A 26,640-nucleotide genomic window follows, 5' to 3' on the forward strand; every position below is an offset into this window, starting at 1 on the left:
ACCAGAAAAGGAAGAGCCAGAAATTCCCAAGGCCCCCAAGATGGCTAAGTGGGCGTGTTAGTATAGAAAGGAGGTGTTTGGTATCGGAAGTTCATTTGGGTTTGCAATGTGATGAGCTTCAAGTAATTCATTCAAATCTACCACACGGTAAAAACATGGCTTTGCAGCACAGGAGAGAGGTGAAAGTTTGGGGATGTGGATACGAGGCTCATAAGGACAAGGAAGGCTTAAATGAGACCTTTCTGGGAAGAGCAGGACTATAACGCTTTGAAGGGTTCCTTGTGGGCAACCACTGTTTCACTGGAATCTAGGGACAAAGAAACCAACTAAGACAGTGAGGTAGACATTGCTGATATCCACTCCCACCCAATTCCCCTCGACTTCCAGGCCCTCGGAAGATGCTCGACTTCCCCCTGGACTTTAGGCAAGGACATGTGACTGTTCTGACCAATGAAATTCAAGCAGAATTGGTAGGTGACACTTTCATACCAAAGCACTGGTCAGCCAGTCTCTGAGCAGCATCTATGATAAGCAAATTTGACCTTGCAGCTTGAACAAACAAATAAACTTGTTTTAAGCTACTGAGATTTGGGGCTTGTTTGTTTCAGCAACGTAGTCTAATGTACACTAATTAATACTGAGGGGGAGTGGACAGGAAGTGAAAAAGAAAAAGAAACCGAATGGAAGAGGGACGATCTTCAATGAAGTTGCTAACGTTTTCAAATTCTCTAAAGACATTAAAGAGCTTCGTGACTGAAGCGACTGTTGCTTTGGCCACCTGGGTTCCCTGGGATAGCTGAGGACGGTACAGGGCTGTGGTAGAGTTTGCTATTGCGTAGGATAAAAAAAAAAAAGGCAAGGTCTGCAGTAACTCTGTGGGATAATGGGGTAGCCATAATGCTGTTCACATTAGTTTGGGCTTTCTGCCTTCTGAGGTTGGATATGGTCACATGACTTTCAGAGCTCTGATTTGCCCCTGCCACAGCATGAGAAAGTGTGGCTGGTGTACAGTGGGTGGTGAGCAGAGAGAGAGTAGGAGGTGATGAGGTCAGAGAGTGGTTGCTCCATCAGCCCAGGTTCTAGAAAAAGTACAATAATGACTTGGCATAGAGCCCCCAGCCAACTGGATGATGGGCACATAACATGAGCAAAAAATAAAGCAACCCTGTTAGGTAGGTATTATTATATTCTTTTTTATAAACTGGAAAACTGAGTCAATGAGATGAAATAACTTACTCACAGCTAGTAGGTGGTAGACCAGGATTCAAATCCCTGTCTGGCTCTGTTCAAATACAACCCCATTCCCCAAGGACTTGATGTAATTTACTTTATTCTGTGGGTTGAAGGAAATGTTCAAAGGTTTTTACATAAGGGAACAACACGAATAGGTCTATTTTTAGGAAAATAGCTATGTTTGTACCAAAGAGGAAGATGAGAAGGGGACGTGTTTGTTAGGCTCTGGTAGGAATCCAGGCATAACAAGATCAAGGGCTTTGAAAATGAGGAGGAGGATGGATAGGCCAATGGACATTCCACAGAATAAAAAGAAATTTGTAGACCAGAAAAGGAAGAGCCAGAAATTCCCAAGGCCCCCAAGATGGCTAAGTGGGCGTGTTAGTAGAGAGAGGAGGTGTTTGGTATCGGAAGTTCATTTGGGTTTACAATGTGATGAGCTTCAAGTAATTCATTCAAATCTACCACATGGCTGAAAACATGGCTTTGCAGCACAGGAGAGAGGTGAACGTTTGGGGATGTGGATACGAGGCTCATAAGGACGAGGAAGGCTTGAATGAGACCTTTCTGGGAAGAGCAGGACTATAACGCTTTGAAGGGTTCCTTGTGGGCAACCATTGTTTCACTGGGATCTAGGGACAAAGAAACCAACTAAGACAGTGAGGTAGACATTGCTGATATCCACTCCCACCCAATTCCCCTCGACTTCCAGGCCCTCGGAAGATGCTCTACTCCCCCCTGGACTTTAGGCAAGGACATGTGACTGTTCTGACCAATGAAATTCAAGCAGAATTGGTAGGTGACACTTTCATACCAAAGCACTGGTCAGCCAGTCTCTGAGCAGCATCTATGATAAGCAAATTTGACCTTGCAGCTTGAACAAACAAATAAACTTGTTTTAAGCTACTGAGATTTGGGGGTTGTTTGTTTCAGCAACATAGTCTAATGTACACTAATTAATACTGAGGGGGAGTGGACAGGAAGTGAAAAAGAAAAAGAAACCGAATGGAAGAGGGACGATCTTCAATGAAGTTGCTAACGTTTTCAAATTCTCTAAAGACATTAAAGAGCTTCGTGACTGAAGCGACTGTTGCTTTGGCCACCTGGGTTCCCTGGGATAGCTGAGGACGGTACAGGGCTGTGGTAGAGTTTGCTATTGCGTGGACCTGTGTCTAGAAAAGCGTAGAAACCACAGTCAGGCGGCTTTCGTGTTTTGGCTCTTCATTCCTGGAGGCAGAGAGCCTGAGAAGCAGGGTCAGCGGGGCTGGGGCTGGGGTGCATGGGAATTAGAGAGTGTGGCTGGTGGGACACGTGGTTTCTTGACTCTCCATGACCCTGCTGGTTGACAGCCTACACATTTCTCACTGGGACAGTTTTCACTCCCTCAAGCCCATTGGGTTGTCATATCCTTGGCTTGTGCACTCACCCCAAATCACGTCCTTAACCCGATGGTTGGAGGTTCATGCGTCACAGCACACCAGATCTGGCTCCCTGAACAATGCCCTGCCCACCTTCACAAGAAGGACATAGAAACCACTCGAAAGCCCGCTCTGCCCAGGGAGTATCTCCAGGGCCATGTCCCAATGCCCACTGGCTGCCCCCCTCCTACCCTCTGGTTTCTCCAGCTGTATTCTGACACCTGTCTTCTGTTTAGCTACTTAGCGCATCAGCCCTCTCTCTGACTTTGGTCCCCTCTGGGCATGGATGTGTCAATTTTGCACACAGTTCGGGCAAGCAGTAGGTGGTCTGCCTATGCTAAGTTCCCCAGGCCACTGCCCAGTCAGGCCTACTCTTTGCCCAGCCACTGACAGGGGTTTGAGCAGCCCCTCTTAGAACCCCGACTCCTGATGGATGTTGTGCCTTGAGAGAGTAGTCAAGGGCTCAGTCTGTCTCCCCCAGACAAAGCCAGTCCCAAGGGACAGTGGAAGTTCTGCAAAAGTACACTTTCCCTGTTAACATGTTCATCTCCTTCCCACGTTTACATTGGGTTCTCTGGCATTACGCCTCGAGCCTCCCCTAGCTTTCCCAGGACACATGGCCCCCTGAATTTCCTTCTTCCAATAGGTGGCGTTGCTCTGTCCATTTCCCAAGAGCCAGCAGAGTATAGGACCAAGAACACGAGCTTTGAATTAAGAGAGACCTGGGTTCAAATCCTAGTCCCTCCATTTACTGGTTGGGGATCCCTGGGCAAGTTCATTTAATCTCCCACAGTCCACATTTCCCTGCCTGTAACATGAGAAGAACACAGCCCAGCCCACCCTACTGAGTTGTGAGGATTAATTAGATAATACATGGAAACATTCCTACTATCATGTGGTTAGTCAATGTGCTTTGTTAACTTCCCTCTCTTCCCCCCCCCCCCCCCCCCCCCCCCCCGCAGATTCCTTCATCTTTTACAACTTCATGCCCTAACTATTAAAATGAGTCTGTCCTACCTCTTACCTAGGGCTCTGTTATTCTAAGATGCTAATAAATGAATTGTGCAAAGGGTGTTAAAGGAGCATGACAGGAAATGTGTCCCTTTCACCATATATCATATTTTTAGTCATTTCCAGGCTCTTACAAAGCCTCAATTCAAAGATATAATGAATAACAGAAAAATTATGTTTCACAGGAGACTAGTTAAGGAGGTTCTTAATAATAGCTATATATTATTGAATATCTATTACATGCCAGGCACAGTGCTAAGTTCACTGTATTCATTATCTTATTTAACTGACACATGCAAAAAACCTCTATAAAGTATTATGACCCTGTTTTACAGATTGGAGAAATGAAGCTTAGAGAGGTTGTGAAATTGGCCCATGGTCAAACAACTAGTTATATGAAGAGCTAGGATTCAAACTGGAGCCTTCTACTTCCCCAAACCACCATGCTAGACTGCCTCCCCCTTTAGGTGAGAGGCCCTTCTCAAATCTTCAAATCAAGTGTTGCCTTCTTAGTCTGTATTTACCCCCAACACAGTGAAACCCTCATGCCTGTCCAGTGTGTCACTGAACATACATGTTACAGATATAACAACACACTCTAAGGAAATCCCTAACGTGCAGTAAACACTTTATAAACAGCAGCTGCTGATATTACTATAATCATTACACAGAACCTGTTGCTATTGCTCCCAGATAGAGGTGTGCTTATAGGCGAATGGTGACTTTATTGTTTCTGATTTTTTCATTTTTCTAAAGCACAAAAGGCCTTTCTTTTGAAGTCATGTATATCCTGATGCAAAATCTCAAAGCCATGGTCTGGGTGGAAGAAATGCTCTCTCAGTCCTCTTTCAGCATCAGCCTAACCTAACTGCCCTGCCAGGCCTGCCTGCCCACAGTTAAGAGTGGCCGACAGAGGGATGACAGCCTTGGTCCTCATGCAGAGGCAGCTCGGGACATGTCCACAATTTAATCTTCCTAAAATACCGCCTCCCGCGTGGTCATCCTGTATCCTCTCTCCAGTACCCACAGTAACTCGCCTGCAGCATCAGCCCGAGTCCCCTCTCTTGTGAGACCCTCCATGATCTGGCCAGAACCAACAAAGCCAACCTTGTTTGCACTGCTCTCAAATGCAATGCCCTCTCTACCCCCCTAATAAATTCAGGCTTGCCTCAAAGCTGCTCCTCCCGCCTAAAATGTCCTCCCCTGACCCCACTCCCAGACATCCCTTCCTTATCTAAATCCTAGCCACCTTTCACAGCCCAGATCAAATCCCACCTCCTCTGCAAAGCTGCTCTTACAACGGAAGCCACCGCGACATCCCCAGTGGCAGAATGCTCACTGCAGTAATGGCCAACGGTAAAGAGTGGCAGGCTTTAGCTTCCTGGGGCAGACATAAGCCCCCGAGAGAAGGAACCAGTTCTCACACTTCTTTTGTAGTCTCCTATTTGTGGTGATGAGACAGTCACACAGGAATCAAGTGAGCTATAAAGATAATTTCTGTTTGCCACTACTCTTTCCCAACTGACCTTCAATATAAATGTCTAAAGTATATGCACTAGGATTTCTAGATTCCTTGGATGTGACAAAAATCACATCTGGTTTGATTGTACTGTATCACTTAGAATTTTAAAGGGAGAAATGACTTTCTCATCAAGCATAACAATGCCTTGGGGATCAATGTATTTACCCGCCTCCTGATTATGGAACCAACTGAGAGATAAACAAGATCTACTGGAGTCTGACAGATGAAGACAGAAACATCAGCTTCACTTCTGATGAAGCCCATTGGAGACTATGGCTTTCGCTTTAAGACAGGGTGGCATGTTGAGCCACCTTGACAGGGTACCGTCTCTATAAGCTCAGAGCAAAAAGGAGGAGAGGATGCATACACCTGGAGGCCAGACTGATTCCAAACACGAGAAAGGCTGAGAGAGGCATCCCTAGTTCTAAGCTTCCCACTTAGGAGTCAGGAGGAGTGGGTGAAGGGTGAGGAGAGAAGCCTCGTGTTTTCCAGAGGAAGTTCCTCCACATGGAAAAAGAGGTTCCCCTCACTAATACATGGTTCAAAAAATACTGTTATGCAAATAATATTAAAATATATTAAAAATTAAAACATGGTAAAATGTTATGCAAATAATAATTGAACTGGATAATAGCTGAAAGGGGCTAGAAAGTCAGTAGATTAGGCTTTGCTAAGCCAAAGAATTCGCGCAAAGATTTGCTTCTTTGAGTACAGCCGCTTTCTCCTCAGGGGTATTAGTTCGCCTGCACACCTGTAGGTCATCTGTTGACCTTGACATGGATTACTACCAAACAGCCCATTGGTGGCATCTAGCCAGAGGATCCTATATAATAAGAGCCTAATATGCTAAGTGTCTGACCATTCGTTCGACTGTTCGACCAGTTGCTATGACATGCACTGACCACCAGGGGGAAGATGCTCTGACCGGTAGGTTAGTTTGCTGCTGAGGTCCAGCGGATCAGGACTGGGGGAGATGGGCCAGACACGCCCTGGAGCCCTCCTGTGGTCCCTCCCCAGCCCCGATTATGCACTGGTGGGGTCCCTTGGCCTGGCCTGCGCCCTCTTGTAATCCGGGACTCCTCAGAGAATGTCAGAAAGCTGGTTTCGGCCTGATCCCCGTAGGCACCGGGCCTCTGGTATATAATAAGGAGGGCCTGACACTTCCATTTGAGTCAAGCACTCTTTCATTCATTCAACAGACATCTATTGAGTAATGCCTGTGTACCAGCTCCTGTGCTTGGCAGTGGAGATATAACAGTGCACAAGCCCAGTGGGCACCAATATCAAGCAAGCACAAGGTGGCAGCAGGGACCCCAAATTCACCCAGTTCTACGAACAAGTGTGCGAACTCATGGATTGGTTCAAAATGCTCTAAGATAAATGCTGATTCTGTGAGAGAAGAATACGTATTGCAACGTTTACAGCTATTCTAATGAGGAGAAACACAAATGATCTCTGAACCAGGACAGGGAGCACTGAGGGATTTCTTCATTAGGCACCTCCTGGAAGAGTGCACAATTCTGAGATGCCTGGGGTGCATTTCCAATTTGCGCGTGGTAGACGAACCGACCATGACCGATGAATCCCCTGGGCCCACACATGCCTGCGTCTCAAGGCTGCCTTCTCTTGTCTGCAGCCCACACTGCTCCGGGCACTTGCCCGCGGAGCCCAGCCTTGGAGTTCTGATCAGGGCCCCGTAACGGGGACTTTATGTTCTAAACTGTTGCGGTACGAGCGACGCTGTGCACACAGTCACTTGGGGAACAATGGAACCCACTGAAGAGGGTGAGGCTGGTTACCAGCAAGGGGGACAGGTGCCAGGGAAGAAAGGAAGGAGGAACAGCGGGAAGGAAGCCTGGCTTCCGGAGGCTTCTCCCCACACCAGGCTTCATGCTTCACACACAACGCAGTTTCCTTTGTCAGAATCTCTTAGCTGCGCATTGTCCAGAGCCCAGGAGGTGGCGAGAAGCTTCCTGGCCCTGAACCGCAATCTCTGCCCGGGTCAGCCAGGAGCAAGCAGCTTCCACAGTCCGGTCCCCAGAGAGTGGCAAGAAGTGCCCACTGCCTCCTCACACGTGTCCTTTGTTTCACGATCACCGTTTCATTATTTGTATTATTTTAATTCCTTCCTTCTGGGCTCCCCCTGCCTTCCCATGCGAAACTAGTTCAGAGATGCCACTTTTGGAGCTCATTACGTTGTCATGGCAACTGGAATTTTCAAAGTTTAATTCTCCTGCTCATCTCCCCTCCACGAACTCCCCTTTCCCAATTCCCATCTCCTGCCACATGTATGTTTTTCTCAAGAAATAAAAACCTGGGAGAAAATAAGACCAACATCACCGCCAGGTAAATGTTTTGTCACATGCTCCCTATTTCAGCACAGCACGTCCCTACTGGGTATTTGAAATTGCGCCTATTCTCGCTGTTTCCAATTAATATTCTTAGACTCCAAATCGTGATGCTTGGGAGCAAGGCCTGGAGTAACTGCCCTCAGTGTGCCGCCTCCCCCTCCGAGAAGCAGATCCCTCCCTGCTTACATAAACCCCGCACATGCTGCGTCGGAGTTCTCATTTGTTAGCCCTGAACACAGCGTTTAGAACAGCGACGGTAGAGGGAGAGTAAAAACGCCTCAGATGCACCTCACAGGGGCTTTCTGGAGATCACAGGACCCAAAAGGAAATCCCCAAAGACAATTTGCTAAATTAATTTAATTATAACATTAACCTTTGTGATGAAAAAAAAAAACAACAACACAAAACAACGGATGGAGATAGAGAGGGAGAAGAGACCAAAACGGGAAAGAGAGAGCCTGGACTTCCACACTGAATGTCAGCCACAGCAGAAAGGCTGGCCCTGGCTCCCAGGGGCGTCGCTCACCCACGGGACAGAGCCTTGGGCTCAGGCATGCTGAGCGGGGATCTGCAGGTTGTTTGGTCCACGCAGCTCTAACGGGGTTGGCACCCTGGGACCCCTGCTCTGGGGTCCAGGTGACCCAAGAGAGCAGTCCTCCTCTCTCCTGAGGACAGCCTTGTGCCTCTACTGCTCTTCCCACTGGGGACAGGGAAGATGATGAGGGCCGAGGGGGGTGTGAAACTGATAGATACGGCCTGACCCAGATTATGGAGACAGTATCCAGAGGCTCCAAGATACAATGACTCTTGGGCTACTGAGACCCAGTATATTTAATTTACAGACCTACTGAGTTTGAGATTAGGCTCTTGTGACATCAAACATGATGGATGAGAATTTTAATTGGGGCTCTGCTTACTTATTACATCCTTCATCGATGGGAAACACAAGGAGATCCCCAACTGCTTACGTCATACATGCCCAGACTCTCGCCTTGCTTACACTGGCCCTTAACAGGATTCGCTGTGTAGACGGGGGACCACACAGCGATAAAGGGTATACTGTCCTTCACAGGGAGGAGGAGGAGCAAAGGGCGGGAAGGCTGGGCAGGACAAGGGCACATGGATAAAATGGAACGGCGGGTGTGTTGGGGAGAGGAGAAGGCAGAAAAGAAATGGGGAAGGACTTAGAGCTAGTAGGGCGGTGCCAGGTGTGGACTGCTGAATGGGGAAGGGAGGGGGAACCGGCTGCCGGAGAGGGGTAAGGTTGTATTAACCGAAACTCTCAGGACTCTGGTTGGCCCTATGGAGTGTCCTGCCCAGCCCCTCGCTTCTAAGCAGCATGCCCATGCCCGAGCACCTGTCTCCTGGCCCGAGAGGGAGCCCTCCCTCTGGGCAGTGGACCACCTGCTCTGCCAGTCCACTCCCTACCTGCCCTCACCCTGCTTCTTTCAACTTACCTGGACACTAACGTCAGAAAAACCGTTCCTGGCACATAGTAGGTGCTCAACAAATATGCTCACCTCATATCCACTCACACCACCTCCGAGTTGACCTGACGGTGCAGGGGACAGGCCCTGGACCCTCTGCCAGGTGTGGAAGCTCCCTCAAGTGCCCACATCATTCTGTTCCTCTGCCTCAGGGATTTCTCCACTCCCCCAGGCGCTTGCTCAGTCCATAAGCGGGGCAGCCCCAGAGGGTCATCACCCAAGGAGGAACTGGACTTCGTGGAGATCACATATAGGTACAGACCCCGCTTCCCCAGTCTTCTGTGGAGCAATGCCGGGGCACGTTCTATATGGTTCCTGAGAGGGCTCCCAGTGGATGGAGTCTCAGGCATCCACAGGAAGCCCTCAATCGACACATACTCTCCGGCTTTTTCTCCTTCTCTGTTTCCCCTCTCTCCCTCTCACAGCTAGAGGTCACTTCCCAATTAAACTACCACACATCCAATCCTTCCCTTAGGGCTCTCTTTCAGGGAAACCTAGATTAAAGCCCTAGATGTGAACTAGTTAGTCCCATCCAATCATCCCCCCACCCCTTTCCGGCAGAAGGATGGAGAAAAGAGAGGGGTGACCTTCAACTTGAGGAGAGCAAAGGTGTGTGGGTTGAAATACAAATGCCTTCTACTTTTCAAATTCTGCCCAGAGCAAATCCTGACTATGTGGACAAGAAATTCCTAGAAAGAGGGCTAAGTTATGGTTACCTTGTCTGTAAAAATGGCCAGCAAAGCCCAACCAGAGACAGCTACTTGCTAACACTTCTGAGGCTCGGGCTGAGAAAAGGGGCCAGGAACGAGCGACTGAATGAGCACCACACTTCCTCTCGGGGGCAGACAATCTGGGACACAACTGGCCTGGAGGTTCCCTCTGACCGTTTTAGACTCTTTTCTTCCTATTCAGAGGTGAAGGCAGAGGGAATGTAGAAGGTGGAGATGCCAAAGAAAGCAAAGTCCTGGATTCCAGCTCATTATCTCTGGAAAGAATATGAAGTTGCTTAATCCACTGGTGAACCTCTCACTGCTGGTCAACGCAGAGGTGCCCTTTCTAAGGCCACCAAGTGAGGAACAGGCGGTGTCCCACGCGGGTTCATCAACCCACTCGAGACGCCGTTGCTTGGTTACCTGTTGTAGCCCCATTGGTTGCGAAGTGACATTTTCAGAACAACGGACACTTTCCACTAGGGAAAAACACACAGCATTTCTCCTGTGGGAAACAGCTGTGTCAGCTGGGAAAAGGACATCCACGCACTTGACCCCGAGGTCAGGCCCGTGCAGACTGTCAGGGTCTGGTAGCTACTCCCTCTGTTATGATGTTTTCTATCCTAAGGCAAGAGTCAGAGCTACTATTCAAAGCCTGTTCATTTTCTTCCTGGCATGTACCATTAATGTTAATACTGTGTTATTTGCTTGCTTAATCGCGTGTTTTCTGTCTGAGCCATTAGCATATGAAGCTCGTGAGAACGGGGGGGGGGGCACATCCTCTCATTCACTTTCAAACTCAGAGTGTCCAACATACAGGTGCTTAGCAACCATCGGCTGACAAAATATTTTAATAAATGATCACAAGTATTTCTTCCACTTAACTTCCTCTACTTAAAAAAAATTATCTTGTGTCTTCTCCCCTCAATTCTTGGTCCCAGAAAGCTGCTGGCTGAGGTATGGATGTCTGGTAGTAAGATCCTCTCTCTCTCATATAATATTTGATCATTGGGTAGCTTGGTCTAAAGGAAGAGTAGTGTGATAAGATGGGACCAGGTGATGGCGGAGATACTTCTCCATATACAGCACAGAAGGTCATGGGGAAGAGAGTGGGGAAGGATCACACCCCATTTCACTGACATTCCAGTCAACTCTGGTGAGGGCTAGGGGCCTCCTCTGGTTTGGCCAACTTCAGCTTATAGACCAGCGGTTCTCAACCTGTGAGTCGCGACCCCTTTGGGGGTCGAACGACCCTTTCACAGGGGTCGCCTAAGACCATCGGAAAACACACATATAATTACATATTGTTTCTGTGATTAATCACTATGCTTTAATTATGTTCAATTTGTAACAATGAAATTGGGGGTCACCACAACATGAGGAACTGTATTAAAGGGTCGCGGCATTAGGAAGATTGAGAACCACTGTTATAGACTGATCAGCTAGTAAGTAGATTAGTGATCAAGTTCAGTTTAATATGGCTAAGAGTAAGGGGCCCTTTTAGCAGATTGTGGGGTCCCTCCTGTTCCCCCAAAGGCGCTCAGTAGCTGCGCATCTCCTGGGTTCTCTGTGGAGCACGGCTTCCCAGCGCTCTCCCTGCCTATCAGAGTTTGCTTCTTCGATAGGAAAGAGTAATTTCAATATTTTCACTAAATGAGGAATATTTTGGGATGCGATGATAATTAAGTGTTGAGAATGTAGTGATGCACTTGACATCGAGGGGGAAATAAAGAACTTTTAATTCCACGGCACCTCTAACAGCCTTGGAGCTGAACAGCTAGAGGTGCCGCACACCCAGTGTACAACCACGCTGTAAAGACTGTGATTATCAACCGGGGAAATTGGAAGGTATTATTTCAGCCACCTCAGAGTGCACGTGTCTGCAAGTGCACAGAAAACATGTCTAATTATAGGGGCTACAGGCTATAAGCTCCGAATGAAGTGAGGCTCTAACTATTATGAATTTCCATGTGGTGGAATCAATTGCTTTGAGATTCCATAGACCAGAAAGAGAAACACAGGTCCAAGCAAAAGAACTTTTCTCCTCATCTTGAAAAGCCTAGGACTGTGGTATAAGCACCAAAGTGAAATGAGCATATGGGATACATTACAACACCAAAAAAAAAAAAGCCAAGTAAAGGCCCCTCAAATAGCAATGATTGATTACAGTGGGTCACGTCTGTCCCACTGATAATGACAATGTTCCCTCTTTCTCCCTGTAATAGAGAAGGTCTGAGCATAGTTCCTAGACTCGACCCTTGACCCCAGCAAAAGAATGAACTTCTACCACAGTAACCTGTGCCCAGCTCTTCAGCCAATATTAAACGTGGGCTTCGGGGGAATTATACCCATTAGAAACAATGCTCAAAATCTCAGGAAAATCTCTGATGAGTAAAGACATCCCACATATTGAAAGATGGCCTTTGATTCGTTCATTAGGAGGTTATCTACTGGGAGCCACTGTGGGGCTGTTAATCATGCTTGCTACGTCCTGGGAAAGGGAAGGTGAACCCACCATGGTACCTGCCTTCATCATCTATGAAAGGGGCAGAGAGCTCCACAAATAAATGAGACAAGTGCTCTAATGGAAGATTATATACAGTGCAAGGAGAACACAGATGAGGAAACGTAAGGAGGATTTGACCTTGAAAGATGAGCCAGAGTTCCTCTGTCACATAGGCAGGTATGTAGAGGAGGTTAATGGGGTTATTTCTAGGCAATAGGAACATAAAAAAAAAAGGAGATGTGTGTACCTGGGAAATCCAGGAATGGAGTGTGTGGTGGGCTAAAGGACAGGCTACGTGGCGTTGAGGCTGGAAAGGTAGGCTGGGCTGAGCTTTGAGAGGTTATATAAGACAAGGACCACTAATTCAGATTCTTTAATAAAATGATGATGAGAGAAGGTAGCAGTTGAAGCTGTGTTTGTGATTATTCTGTTTGTTTTAAAGTCTTTAACTGTTAAAAATTTAATCTATATTCATCATTTCTACCCACCAAATGTTGTTTTTTTGTTACTTTGCTTTTTCTGAGAATTTACTGGTCTATAATATTTAAAAGAATGTGATTCATTGAGTAACCACCAGTCTACATTACTTATAGTCTTAAAATTTCAACATAAATTTATGATACTTATTAATTTTCATTACACATTATTATTTAATGTTTTAAGTTAGGATGTAGAAAAACCAGAACTCTTATATATTGCTGGCGTATATGTAAAATGGTACAGCTGCTCTGGAAAATAGACGGCAGTGTCTTATAAGCCTAAACACACACATACCATATGACCCAGCAACTGTATTCTTGGCATTTAGCTCAGAGGGGAAAAATACAAACAACTTACATTCACACAAAAACCTATACACAACTGTTGAGAGCAATTTTATCTGTAATAGCTCAAAAATGAAAACAACCCAAATGTCCTCCAAGGGGTGCCTGGTTAAACCAACTGTGGTACATCCACACTACAGAATAGTACTCAGAAATAAAAAGCAAATAGAAGTAAACAGGAATGACTTGGATGGATTTCAAGGGAATTATGCCGAGTGAAAAAGAAAAGTCCATTCCAAAAGGTTACATACCATATAATTCCATTTATATAAGATTCTTTTGGGGGAGGTTATTAATCCTCACCCAAGGATATTTTTCCCATTGTTTTTTAGAGAGAGTGGATGGTGGGGGGGGGGGGGGGGGGGGGGGGGGGGGGAGAGGGAGAGAGAGAGAGAGAGAGAGAGAAAGAGGGAGAGACACATTGATTGATTGCCTCCTGCATGTGCCCCGACTGGGGCTGGAGATCAAACCTGCAACTCAGGCACATGCCCTAGACTGGGAATCGAACCCGTGACCCTTCAGTGTGCCAGCTGATTCTCTAACCACTAAGCAACACCAGCCAGGGCTATATAAGATTCTTAAAATAACAAAATTAGAGAGACATAGAACAGATGAGTGGTTACCCGGGACTGTGGGGTGTGGGTGGAGAAAAGTGGGTGTGACTTATAAAGAGGTAGCACAAGGGAGTCCTGTGATGGACCAGTTCTGTATCTCTATTGTGGTGGTAGTTCCACAATTCTACAATAAAACTGCATGAAAACACACACACACACACACACACACACACACATGCATGCAATACTGGTGAAATCTGAGTAAGCTCTGTGGAGTGTACCAATGCCCATTTCCTAGCTGTAGTATTGCGTTGAAGTTATGCAGAATGTGATCACTGAGGAAGCCAGATGAAGAGTATATGAGATCACCACAAACTTTTTTCTTTGGCAGCTTCCTGCAACTCTATAGTTATTTCAAAATAAAGAAACTTTTTAAAAAAGCCATCCATGTCCTTACACATTGTCAACTTCAACAGCTATTTTTTAGTCATCTTTGTAGTGGGTCCCTATGACTCACTCAGCACTTGGGGTTTGCTCATTCCCTTTTGAAACCCTGTGCTTCTTTGTCCTCGAGACGTGATGCTTTCCCGATATCCTTTTGACCAGTCTAGATCTTCTAACTCTTTAGTGGTCAGTTTTCTAGAATTCTCTATCCCTGGCTGTTTATTCCACATGCCCTGCATGGACAACCTTACCTATTTTGGTCATTTACTGACAGTGTCACTTCTTTTCTCCCTCTGTTCTTAAAACACAAATTGTTGGCTGATCCCATCTACTTGTTTGGCCCCCCTGAACCTCAAACTCTCTCTGTCTGAAATGGAACACATCTCTCTTCCAAAACAAGAGCTGTCTGTATTCCTTCGTCTATTCCTCATCTCTGTAAATGGAACCAAAGATCTCCAAGACATTCACAACTGAATCTGGGATCTACTCGTATGCTAGAACGGTCCTCCCTCACCCATTACAGCCAGTCATTTATCACGTCCTATTTTACCACCTAAAGTATTCGCCTGTTTCCCCCTTACCTTTTAGCTATCGGTGCCTGATATCCTCATTTCCTGTCCACCAACTAAAGCTTTGTAACAGTCTCATTACAAATCAGTCCCATTTTATCACCTTTCCTAATCCTCTACGTGCTCAACTTAAAATTCAAAACTAACTCTCGTAGTTTTCTGTGTGACCCCCATGGTCACACAACTCATCCAGGAAAGGGCAGGAACATCACCACCCGTGTTTAACACGGAATCTGTCTGCGGGCTGGAAGCTCTACATGTCTTGGCCGCCTCCAAGGTCCCTTCATCTCCATCAAGATCTGCTGTCCTAGATGCCAGGTAGTTTCCTTCCAAAAAAGGCACCGGGACTATATGGAGGCTGTGTTCAAGAGCACTGATATTTGGCCCTGGCAGACCTCAGTCCCCATTCGGAACCTGCTGCTTAATAGCTTTGTGAGCTTGGGCAAATTACCAAGCCTCCTTGTCACGGCGATCCTATGTATAACAAGACAGTAATACTCCTTAGCGTCATCGTGAGGATTAAAGGAGCCCAGTATGTCATGGGATTGGCAGTGTTTGGTACACAGCACAGTCGAAAGTAAATTACACATTTAAAAAATTTTAACCTAAAACGAACCCTACATGACACCTGTGAACTAGCCAAATGGCAGAAGTGTGTTTTGCTTTCTCAAACTCCGTCCCAAACCTAAACGCCTTTGCTCAAAACCTTTGTCCTGTGTTCTTCCCTAGCCACCTAGTGGCTCGATTCAGCAATTTAGCAGGAGTCCAGGAGCCTTTTGTCTTCGTTCCACCCCCACTACACTCTCAGACACACCCACTAGTCACCAAGTCATGCAGACCCCTTCCCACCAACACCGCCAGGATGTGGCCCATCCTCTCCACCACCACTCCGCGGTTCTGCCGCAGGCCTCACTGCTTCTCTGCCTCTCTCCTCAGCTGCTCCTCAAGTTTCTCCCTGCCTCCAGCCTTGCCTCTCTTTATACTTTCTCCAGGGTGATCACCTTCCAGTGCAAACTGGTCATCTTCCGAGCTTAAACTTGAGCTCCCCCGACCCCCCAAGCTTCTGGGATCAGGTTCAAAGTCGTTAGCTTAGCCCAGTGGTTGTCAACCTGTGGGTCGCGAGCCCTTTGGGGGTCGAACGACCCTTTCACAGGGGTCGCCTAAGACCATCGGAAAACACATATTGAATATATAATTACATATTGTTTTTGTGATTAATCACTGTGCTTTAATTATGTTCAATTTGTAACAATGAAAATACATCCTGCATATCAGATATTTACATTACGATTCATAACAGTAGCAAAATTACAGTTATGAAGTAGCCATGAAAATAATTTTATGGTTGGGGGTCACCACAACATGAGGAACTGTATTAAAGGGTCGCGGCATTAGGAAGGTTGAGAACCACTGGCTTAGCCCATATGAAGGGCTCTCTACTTCGTCTCCTCTACTTCCCCTAATGTGCTTCTCCCATTGCTCCCGGCGCATTTGTAAGCAGTCCCTGGCCTGGCTGTCCCCGCCCCAGTTTGGGGACAGTGCTAATGCACCCAGGCCTACCTCCTTCTCTCCAGAAGCCCTGGGGACAGCAGGTCGAGGTGGGGGGACAGCTCAGGGCCCTTTCTGTCTGTGTGAGCCTCCTGCCCGTAGCACCTGACCTCCTTCAGGACGTGCCTGTGCAGTGCTGGTTTGTGTTCATGGAGACAGGAAGCTCTGCTTCTCCTCAAACCTAAGTTAATGGTTTTCATCAAATCGCACTTCCTCTGAGACACATAAAAATGCTGCAGTGCCCCATCCACACTTCCTCCTGAGATACACTGAAGCCGATGAACACACCTCACAGCCTTCCTTTACCTCCAGCCCTGGGGCTGGTGCCAGTGGGCCATGGCCGCCAATGCCTCCTCTCACCTGGACTCTTCTCCTCACCTGCCTAACACGGGGGCACCTCCCTCCATTGCCATCTCTCTGCTTTAGGAAAGCCTTGGTAGTGACATTCCAATGGCCCACAGCTCCCTGGGAACATGTCCTCTGGAGACAAAACCTTCAGAGCTTGTCCCTGGCTTTCTAGTGCAACTCCCAGCCACGCCCTCACTCCAAAGAGAGAGCCGCATCCCCCCAGCGGCCTGTGAAACCAGACCAAGCGGAGAGCCCGTGCCCCTCCCACTCCTGTACACAGATCCTCCAGATCCTCCACAGACACCAGTGAAAACGCTCCCCATCTGTGTCGAGCATCAGAACATGGAAAAGAAACCTGGACGGAAATATTTCAGTCCCGGCCTGTAAGGCGCCTATTGTTAACATTCCTGTAAATGTCAGCATTTACTCGCACCAGCTGCTGCCAGCTGCTGCCGTGGCTTCCTAGGCTTCCCCACAAGTGCTAAGAAGGCAAATGTCACTTCAGCTCTGCTTCCTCTCCCAACCCGAGGAGGCCACTCCCCGTCAGAGAGCTGACCGCCTCACGACTGGTTCAAACCAAAATGACAGGCTGCTACCCAGCGGACAGCCACCAGACCTAAGAGGTGGAGGAAACCCAGGTCAGTATTCTCAAAGGGCATAAGAGCGAATGGCTGTTCCATGCCAGACCCTGCGTGTGAGGGAGAATTGCTATCCCATTTCACAGAGGAGGAAGCGGGCTCAGAGCTAACAAGGGGCAGCGTTAGGTTCTCCTCCATGACTGCCCGGCGCTTCTCCCAAGCTGCCACTCTTTCCCTCCGGAGAAGGATGTAGGAGGATGAAGAGATGCAATTCCACACCAAGCGCGTCCATCAGAGTGGATACGGTCAGGCTCAGGACTTGTCCTGCGGGGCAGAGCTCTGTCACATTTCCCTGCTCTGAGAACCCACCCTGGAGCCTTATCTGGAACACCTACGACGTGTTAGCACAGCACCTGTTTTCTTGCTCTCCAAATAGTAAGAATCTGACTTGAATTCTCTAAACTAAAACGTGGACAGACTTAAGAAATGAGTAATGATCAAGAACAGAGGGCCCAGCCCTAGCTGGTTTGACTTAATGAATAGAGCGTTGGCCTGCGGACTGAAGAGTCCCAGGTTTGATTCCGGTCAAGGGCACATGCCCGGGTTGCAGCCCAGCCAGTGTGGGTCAGTTGGATGAGCATCAGTCCATGCACTAGGAAGTCACTGGTTTGATTCCAGGTCAGGGTACATGCGTGTAGGCTGGATCCCCAGTAGGGGGCGTGCAGGAGGCAGCCGATAGATGTTTTAGTCTCTCATTGATGTTTCTCTCTCTCCCTCTCCTTTCCTCTCTCTCTAAAATAAATAAAAACACATTTTTAAAAATAGAAAAAAGAATAGCAGGTAAGATCACACCAACCAGAGGTGATCTTCCCAGTAGAAATACAAGAAGAAGTGTGTGGTCAGGCCCCTGCCGTAAGCAGTCGCTGAGGGCAGTTTGGAGTTTGCGGTACAGGCTTGTGGAGAGAATTACCTAGAGCACGAAGAGTGTCAATAATGCTCAGCAAAAAATAAATATCACATGATCTCACTCATTTATGGAATATAATGAACAACATAAAGTGATGAACAAAAACAGATCCAGAGACAGAGAAGCATCGATCAGACCGTCAAACCTCAGAGGGAAGGCAGGGGAGGGTGAGGAGGGGGAGAGATCAACCAAAGGACTTGTATGCATGCATATAAGCCTAACCAATGGGCACAGACACCAGGGGGGTGAGGGCATGAGTGGGGGATGGAGGGGCAATGGGGGGATAAGGACACATATGTAACACCTTAATCAAGAAATTATATATATATAAAAAAATAAATAATGCTCAGCGAAGGAGTGAACACACAAGAAATTCCATAATGTCTTAGCACTATCCACTCAAGATCACACTATAAAAAACTCCGTCACACTGTCTCCCGTTTTTCCTTCACGACCATTTCATAAGTCACCAGCAGCTCTTAGTTCCCAGTGTTGGACATGGTTGTTTCCTCCTTAATCCTACCGAGTCTGGTCTCTCCCCATGCCAATCCTTCCCCCGCAGACACCAGATCAATGATCCTACCTATTCCTCCAGTCCGACACCTTTTTGAGTGTGCAAGTTTTACTTCTAAGTTTAATTTCTATTTTCTCAAAGTCATATATGTTAAGTTTTAAATTCAAGTATTTTTTAAAGACTTATAGTGAAAAAAACTGCCGTTCACTGCCTGCCTTCCTCCCTCCCCCTTCTCTGAATCTCACTCCCCTGAGGCAAGCACTTAGAATTCTTTTACCTGTTTCTTCTGCTATTCATTTCCAGTTTTCAAAATATTATACTTACACAGCTGCTATTTCTTTCTCTCTCAATTTTAGGAATTGCTTAAAGACTTCCTCACTGTGGAACCTACGATTTTAGTCTTTGACATTCCCTTCCCCTCCCCACACTTGTCCTCCCCCATGCTCCTCTCTCGGCCATGATAGCACCATAGGGGTAATCTCAAAATCCAGTTTGACAATGTAAGTGTGGTTGACCTCAGATCTGCCTCGAGGACTTACTAAGCTTCTGTTCCTTTAGTGGTAACACTTGTATTTTGTGAAACCAATTGCTTAGATCAGGGGGTGCATGTGTATACGAATACATACATTTATATATTCATACACATACATTCATAAGTATAGAGTGTTGATAAAAACCATTAAACTCTTTTGAATACAATACTCATCAGGGGATATATTAGTTTTTTTGTTTTTGTCTTAGAGAAATCATTTTTAGAGCCCTCTGTCCTCCTACGCAAATCTGGACCTGCTTCTCTCTAGGCCTCTGACTGCCTTCACCCTAGAGACTTCCCTTCGCCATCATGCTTGGGATCCCCTTTGCCTCTCTCCTCTGTTAAATCCCTTGTTTCCGTGAGTATCATGTCCTTCTCTCTCTTCAACTGCTTCCTCATTTTAGCGACTCACATTCTCCAGGAACTTCTTCAGAAAGAATGTCTGGAAATATTGCTATTATCCTTGCAAATAATTGCTATTTTGGTGGGTATAGATTTCTGTCCTGGAAATTTTTTTTCCTTCAGAAAGCTTTAGGGACTTCCGCGGAGTGAGCTGGTTTTTTAATCGTTACCCTGCTCTGTGTTGTTGGTGGGACTCTGGTTTCTAATTTTCAATGTCATTTAGATGTCCAAAGCCATCCCAATTCCTAATTATTTGTAGGCAAAATCCATCCCCTTCTGAATCACTAGAAGCTTTTAGAATATTCTCTTGAACCAGATGCTCTGAAATTCCATGATGATTCCTTGGTGTGGTCTCTTTTTATTAGTTGTGCTGTGTACTCAGAGGACATTTTCATTACATATTTGTTCCCTTTTATCTCCATACCCACCTCCCATCTTCCTGCCATACAAACTACCATCACAATATATTTAATTTGAATACCTTTTATTTGAACGCATTTTTACCAACTGCATTGTGTGTATATTCCTATTTATATAAATGCCATATCACACTGTTTCCTTCTTATCTTCACTAAACTGTGTTTTTAAGATACCCTATACCTCTGTGGTATTTGTTGCTCCTAAGTGCTGCATAGTACATCATGGAATACATCCAACCGTTTTCCTACCTACTCTCCCAGTCATTAATCCTCAGGCTTCTCCAATTCCCATCCACTAAAAAAACAACACTGGAAAGAGTATCCATGCTCATATCTCAACCACTCATTTAATCTGGTCATGTGAGTTTACTGCTGCTGGGAATGTTTTTTTGGTATTTTTCTTTGTTAATTTCTTCTTTTGCATTTTATGTAACCCTTATTAGTTTAATGTCTGACCTATCCTCTGATTTTCTTATGTTCATTCAATTTTTATATGATTTCATCACTTTTATATTCCAACCTTTATATTCCAATATTTACTGTTTTATTACACATTTTTACATCAATTCATTTTACATTAATGTAAATTTTACATTAATACCCAAGAACTCTTCTTAACTGCTAAATGTTTTCTCTTTATAGCAATCTGTTACTTTGTGGATAAAATTCTTTCTCATCTATTTCTGCAGGTATCAATTACACTTTTAAAAAGTTATCTTCTACCCCTGCATTGTTCATATTCCCTCGTTTCTTTTTTTCTATCTATTATTTTGTTTTTGTCCTTTGTGTGAGACATTTTCTTTGAATGATAATGATCTCTCGCTGTGTGTTTATATTCACGAGCAAGGCACAAAAGGCTTGTTGGAAACTCTTAGTGCATGTTTGAGGCTTGTAGAATGGTGAGCATAGCACCCTCATCCCCCGCCAAAAAACAGACAAAAGCTGTGTCTAGATCCTAATTCCTGGAACCTGAAACTGTTACCTTACTTGGAAAAGGGGCCTATGCAGATTTAATTAAGGCAAGAATCTTGAGATGAACAGGTCATCCTGATGACCAGGTTACCTTCAATCCAATGACAAGTGTCCTCATAAAAGAGAAGAGAAGGCACAGACCCTCATGGCAACACAGAGTATCTTAAAAGCATAGGGTTCAGTGAAAACAAGAAGGAAACAGGGTGATGTATCATTTATGCAAATAGAAATACACAAGACAGTTCATAAAAATGTATTCAAATGGAAAGTAGACATTAAATATATTGTGAGGGCAGTTTGTATGGCAGGAAGATGGGAGGTGGGTATGGAGATAAGCCTCTGACAAAAGATACAGAGACGAGTGACACAGCCACAAGCCAAGGAATGCCTGCAGCCACCAGAGGCTAGAAGAGGAAGGAAATAAATGCTCCCTTAGAGCCCTTGGAGGAAGTATGACCCTGCTTGAGTTTGGACCTCTAGCCTCCAGAATGTTGAAGAATTAATTTCTCTCACAGTTTAAGTAAGCCACCTAGTTTGTGGTCATTTGTTTTGGTAGCCATATCGTGGGCCTCGCTGAGGTGATAGGTGGGAAACATTTCTCTGGTCACCCTCAATTATCTGTATACGTAGGTCTTTCTTCAAGCTTAATAGTTTCCCACAAAGAAAATGAACTCCCCACCGACGCTCTGAGCTCCTGCCAGATGGCTCTAGTTCTGAGAGTCACACAGTCAGGTGGCCTGGAGGACTGAAACTCAATGTGTGGACTATCATTTAAACCCTCCTGTTCTAGCCGCAACATATCATCTCCACTCTCAGATGCACCAGATGTGACCATTCCCAGCTTCTCCCGCTCGGTCTCTATGGGGAGTAAGACTTCTTTGTCTGGGGCGAAGGCTGGGTGTGGCAAATCCCTGTCAGCACTGTGTGTGGGCAGAGATCTAGAATGCTGGGGGAGAGGACTGCCAAGTGTTCCTTACAAGGACCTTTGACCAGTCCTCTTATTTTTAGCACCACCCAGACTCCAGCTCTCAGACATACCTAGTGCCTCTAATTCCCGGGCCTCTCTAGGGCCCTGTAGGGTTACAAAGCAATCATTTTGCTTTATTAATTGGCATTCCTCATGCAAGAAATTTAAACCTTAGCTTTCCCACCACTGGGTCAGTTGCCCTTTACTCTCTATCTTCAAAAATTGTTGACATCTCGCATCTGTTCTTTTTGTCACTGTGCCTGTCTTAAATTTTACTTCCTGTGTTAGTAGTTACAAGAGATGACCAAGTGGTTCAATCTGCCATGTTTAAACAGACCCATCACCTTAAATGTTTTCTCTTGACGAACTTATGCCACTCAGACAAGAAAGTTCAATTTATTCAGAAAAGTGTAAGACCCTCTAAAATCTACTGTGGTGTTTTCCTTCTTATCTTATACCTTTCATTTCCCCAAGTGAGATTTCCACTCTAAGTTTGGTTGCATTACAGTCTCTTCACTTTCCATGACAAGTCCCATCTTCCATTATGGTATGGTGCTCCCATTCCTGGAATTTTTATGCCCATATTTTCTATCTTATCTTATTACATATGTAAGCACAGAATCAGCCCAAACAGGTCCTGTCTTGTTTCTAGCAAGACCCAGAACCAAAGTTTAAACCTTGGATATACCACTTGGAGAAACACTTGTAAGGCCTTAACTGCTCCCCACCAAGCAATCAAAGGACCAGAACCTGACGGAACCGACCACCAGGACACTTGCAGAAGAGAAGGGCCCGCTGTCCAGGAATATCTGGTGCTGAAATTCCTTAAATCTTGCTCCAAACCTCCAACTGGGGAGACAGATTTGAGCCTTGTCTCCTGTTACCTTCCCGGTCAATCTTGTAATAATACCTTTTACTTTTCTCAAAAGCTGGTGTCATAGCATTGGCTTCTATGCACATCAGGCAGCAAGCCCTTGCTTGGTAACGCATTTTATATTCCAAACAAAATCCTGACACTTCACAAAACCATCTCTGATAACATCAGACGATACAGATTTGTCCCTTCCCCCAAACAAATGACCTGCATCTTATACTAGTCAGTAAAAGAACTCCCATTTCCTAATAGTTTCAAGTATTTGTGTTGCCCTCTCCCCAAAACATAAGGTCCTTGAAGGTAGGAACCAGGCCTCATGCTTCACATGCTCCTTACAATGCTTCCCATGGCCGTGGACACTGAGTACTGGATGAGTGATGTGCACTAATCCAAGCCTCAAATATGCTCTGATGTCCAATACATGATAAAGAATCTTTTGAGGGTAGAGCCTGTATCTTATTCAACTTTATATCCCTAACAACCAGCAAGAGTTTGACACAGACTGCCGAGTGACTAAATGAAAGGATGGATGGATAAATGAACTCTCAGCAGGTACTGTCTTCAATGTTGTACCTGATCTAAGGATTTTCTTACTTCCTAAGAATAATAAAGATGACTAGAAAGATAATTCACTACTGCATTCCCAACATGGGGAACACCACTCGGCACATAGGGGCTGCTCGGTCAATGTCTTCTAAATGAAGCTTCAATGAATGAATCTGCCCTGAGTCAGGAGCATCGGTTTACGGTTAGAAAGAGGTTAAAAGGAACGTGTGGCTTACCCGGAAAGCACTCCCAGGACTAGGTTGAGAACAAAGAAGGATCCAATGATGATGAGGGGGATGAAGTACAGCCAATTCCAGGTGGCTCCTAAGGCATCATTGGTCTGAAAGAAAGAAACATGGTTCCTTAATAATTCATCCAAACCATGTGCCAGCGGAAGGCCTCTGTCTTGCAGCTTCCCACATAGGATAATGTAATAAGCACAGCGCAATGCAGTTAGGCACTGCCTCGCTCCACTCCCAATCTGGCGTAACTGTGGGTTAACTCACTCTCCCATATGCGTAGAGAAGGACATTGCATCAGCCTCATGTCACATCCTGAGCTGCAATAGTCTTAACATCCTCACTTAACAGATGAGAGAACAGAATGCAGAAAGGTCAACCACTTTTCCAAGATCACGCAAACAATCCCTGGCTTTACAGTGTTGGATGCCGTGGCTTCTAAGTTTCTGCTTTCTGAATTGGACCAATTCTCAAAAAGACAGGGGCAGGCTGTGCCCATCCCTCTATTCCACAGATGCTGGCCAAGGCCTTGACAGGGTTGCATTGGGAGAAATGAGGGCCACCCACGTCCTGCTCAGCCCCTGACCTGACCTGACCTCTGGCTCTCTGGGCTCTGGCTTGCTTTCTTCCATCATAGTCCCTTATTACAGAGCTGGCCCAGGCCTGGCCCCAGCAAGGCTCTGGACAAAACAATGAATAAATCTAGATTTGAAGAGTGATCCTTGCTCTCTTTTGAATGCTAACACACAGTGACATGAAAAATGCATGATATTCTAGATTTTTAAAAATTATTTATTGTTGAAAGTATTACATGTCTCCTTTTCCCCCCATTGACCTCTCCCCACCTGCCCCATCCTCCAATATTCTAGATTCTTATACCGCAAGGTAAAGGCAAGGCCCTTGAATGGTGGGGGTTGAGGGAGCGTTACGCCACATGACTTAGCCAGCAGAAGCAACTCTTGCCAGGACATCATAGTAGGAGTTTGGGAGCATTTTGAAAAGCCCTCTCTAACACTTGAGCCTCTCAACTAAGCTTCGCCTTGACTCTCCCTCCCCACGATATCAACCCCAAATCTTTTCAATAGTCTTCCTTCAATTGCATTTTACATAGGCAGGGCTTTGAAATTCCCTCCAAAACATTAATACCTGATTGAAACTCAATTTCTGGAAAGATATTTTATCCCCAATTCACTGGAGAAAAAGGCATCCAAGTCAAATGCCCTGCCTCAAACTCACATGCTCAATTAGCGAAATGAAGCTGTGAACTTGGTATTTCTATGGCAAAGTGTTTCTTGTCTTTGTGATTTACATTCCACTAAACTTTGCAAACATATGTTGAGTCCTTGAACTCATGCTTCCTGTGGACTTCTATGACATTCTACCTTGCTTTCCCCCAAGTTATCTCATTTTATTTCTGCCTCCCATTCAAGTATGTCAGTCCATAGACTACAGCCTCCCACTGGTTATTATGGCAGCCATTGCTATACAGTAAATTTTCCCATTAAAAAAGAGCTTTTGAGGCAACCTCTTTCACCGAACTTGTACCTTTTGTTTTGCCCCTGCACTGTTCAGAGAGCTATGAGTGCTAATGAAGCAAAATAAAAGTTGTAAACAAACACTTCCTGATGGGACAAAGGCAGGGACTTGCCAATTTCAGCGCATAAGATGTAACTCTTTGGGTCGACCAGCCTGCCCAGGTTAGTGTAAGCAGGGAAGATGTGGGCCAGGCCTCATGACCTGCATCTTATACTAGTCAGTAAAAGAACTCCCATTCCCTAATAGTTTCAAATATTTGTGTTGCCCTCTCCCCAAAACATAAGGTCCTTGAAGGTAGGAACCAGGCCTCATGCTTCACATGCTCCTTACAATGCTTCCCATGGCCGTGGACACTGAGTACTGGATGAGTGATGTGCACTAATCCAAGCCTCAAATATGCTCTGATGTCCAATACATGATAAAGAATCTTTTGAGGGTAGAGCCTGTATCTTATTCAACTTTATATCCCTAACAACCAGCAAGAGTTTGACACAGACTGCTGAGTGACTAAATGAAAGGATGGATGGATAAATGAACTCTCAGCAGGTACTGTCTTCAATGTTGTACCTGATCTAAGGATTTTCTTACTTCCTAAGAATAATAAAGATGACTAGAAAGATAATTCACTACTGCATTCCCAACATGGGGAACACCACTCGGCACATAGGGGCTGCTCGGTCAATGTCTTCTAAATGAAGCTTCAATGAATGAATCTGCCCTGAGTCAGGAGCATCGGTTTACGGTTAGAAAGAGGTTAAAAGGAACGTGTGGCTTACCCGGAAAGCACTCCCAGGACTAGGTTGAGAACAAAGAAGGATCCAATGATGATGAGGGGGATGAAGTACAGCCAATTCCAGGTGGCTCCTAAGGCATCATTGGTCTGAAAGAAAGAAACATGGTTCCTTAATAATTCATCCAAACCATGTGCCAGCGGAAGGCCTCTGTCTTGCAGCTTCCCACATAGGATAATGTAATAAGCACAGCGCAATGCAGTTAGGCACTGCCTCGCTCCACTCCCAATCTGGCGTAACTGTGGGTTAACTCACTCTCCCATATGCGTAGAGAAGGACATTGCATCAGCCTCATGTCACATCCTGAGTTGCAATAGTCTTAACATCCTCACTTAACAGATGAGAGAACAGAATGCAGAAAGGTCAACTGCTTTTCCAAGATCATGCAAACAATCACTGGCTTTACAGTGTTGGATGCTGTGGCTTCTAAGTTTCTGCTTTCTGCATTGGACCAATTCTCAAAAAGACAGGGGCAGGCTGTGCCCATCCCTCTATTCCACAGATGCTGGCCAAGGCCTTGACAGGGTTGCATTGGGAGAAATGAGGGCCACCCACGTCCTGCTCAGCCCCTGACCTGACCTGACCTCTGGCTCTCTGGGCTCTGGCTTGCTTTCTTCCATCATAGTCCCTTATTACAGAGCTGGCCCAGGCCTGGCCCCAGCAAGGCTCTGGACAAAACAATGAATAAATCTAGATTTGAAGAGTGATCCTTGCTCTCTTTTGAATGCTAACACACGGTGACATGAAAAATGCATGATATTCTAGATTTTTTTAAAAT

At 45.8% G+C, this 26,640-nt stretch overlaps 1 protein-coding gene across 1 annotated transcript in view; it reads right to left on the bottom strand.

The window, feature by feature from the left end:
- CACNA1E (calcium channel, voltage-dependent, R type, alpha 1E subunit) overlaps positions 1-26,640 on the bottom strand; it is a 340,306-nt gene that overhangs the window by 112,805 nt on the left and 200,861 nt on the right. Inside the window, exon 8 of the mRNA XM_005880270.2 lies at positions 25,848-25,951. Within this exon, the coding sequence (XP_005880332.1) occupies positions 25,848-25,951 (104 nt within the window). The remainder of the gene's footprint in view (positions 1-25,847; positions 25,952-26,640) is intronic.

The sequence above is a fragment of the Myotis brandtii genome, unplaced genomic scaffold (assembly GCF_000412655.1).
Source record: "Myotis brandtii unplaced genomic scaffold, ASM41265v1 scaffold630, whole genome shotgun sequence".
Classification (NCBI taxonomy): domain Eukaryota; kingdom Metazoa; phylum Chordata; class Mammalia; order Chiroptera; family Vespertilionidae; genus Myotis; species Myotis brandtii.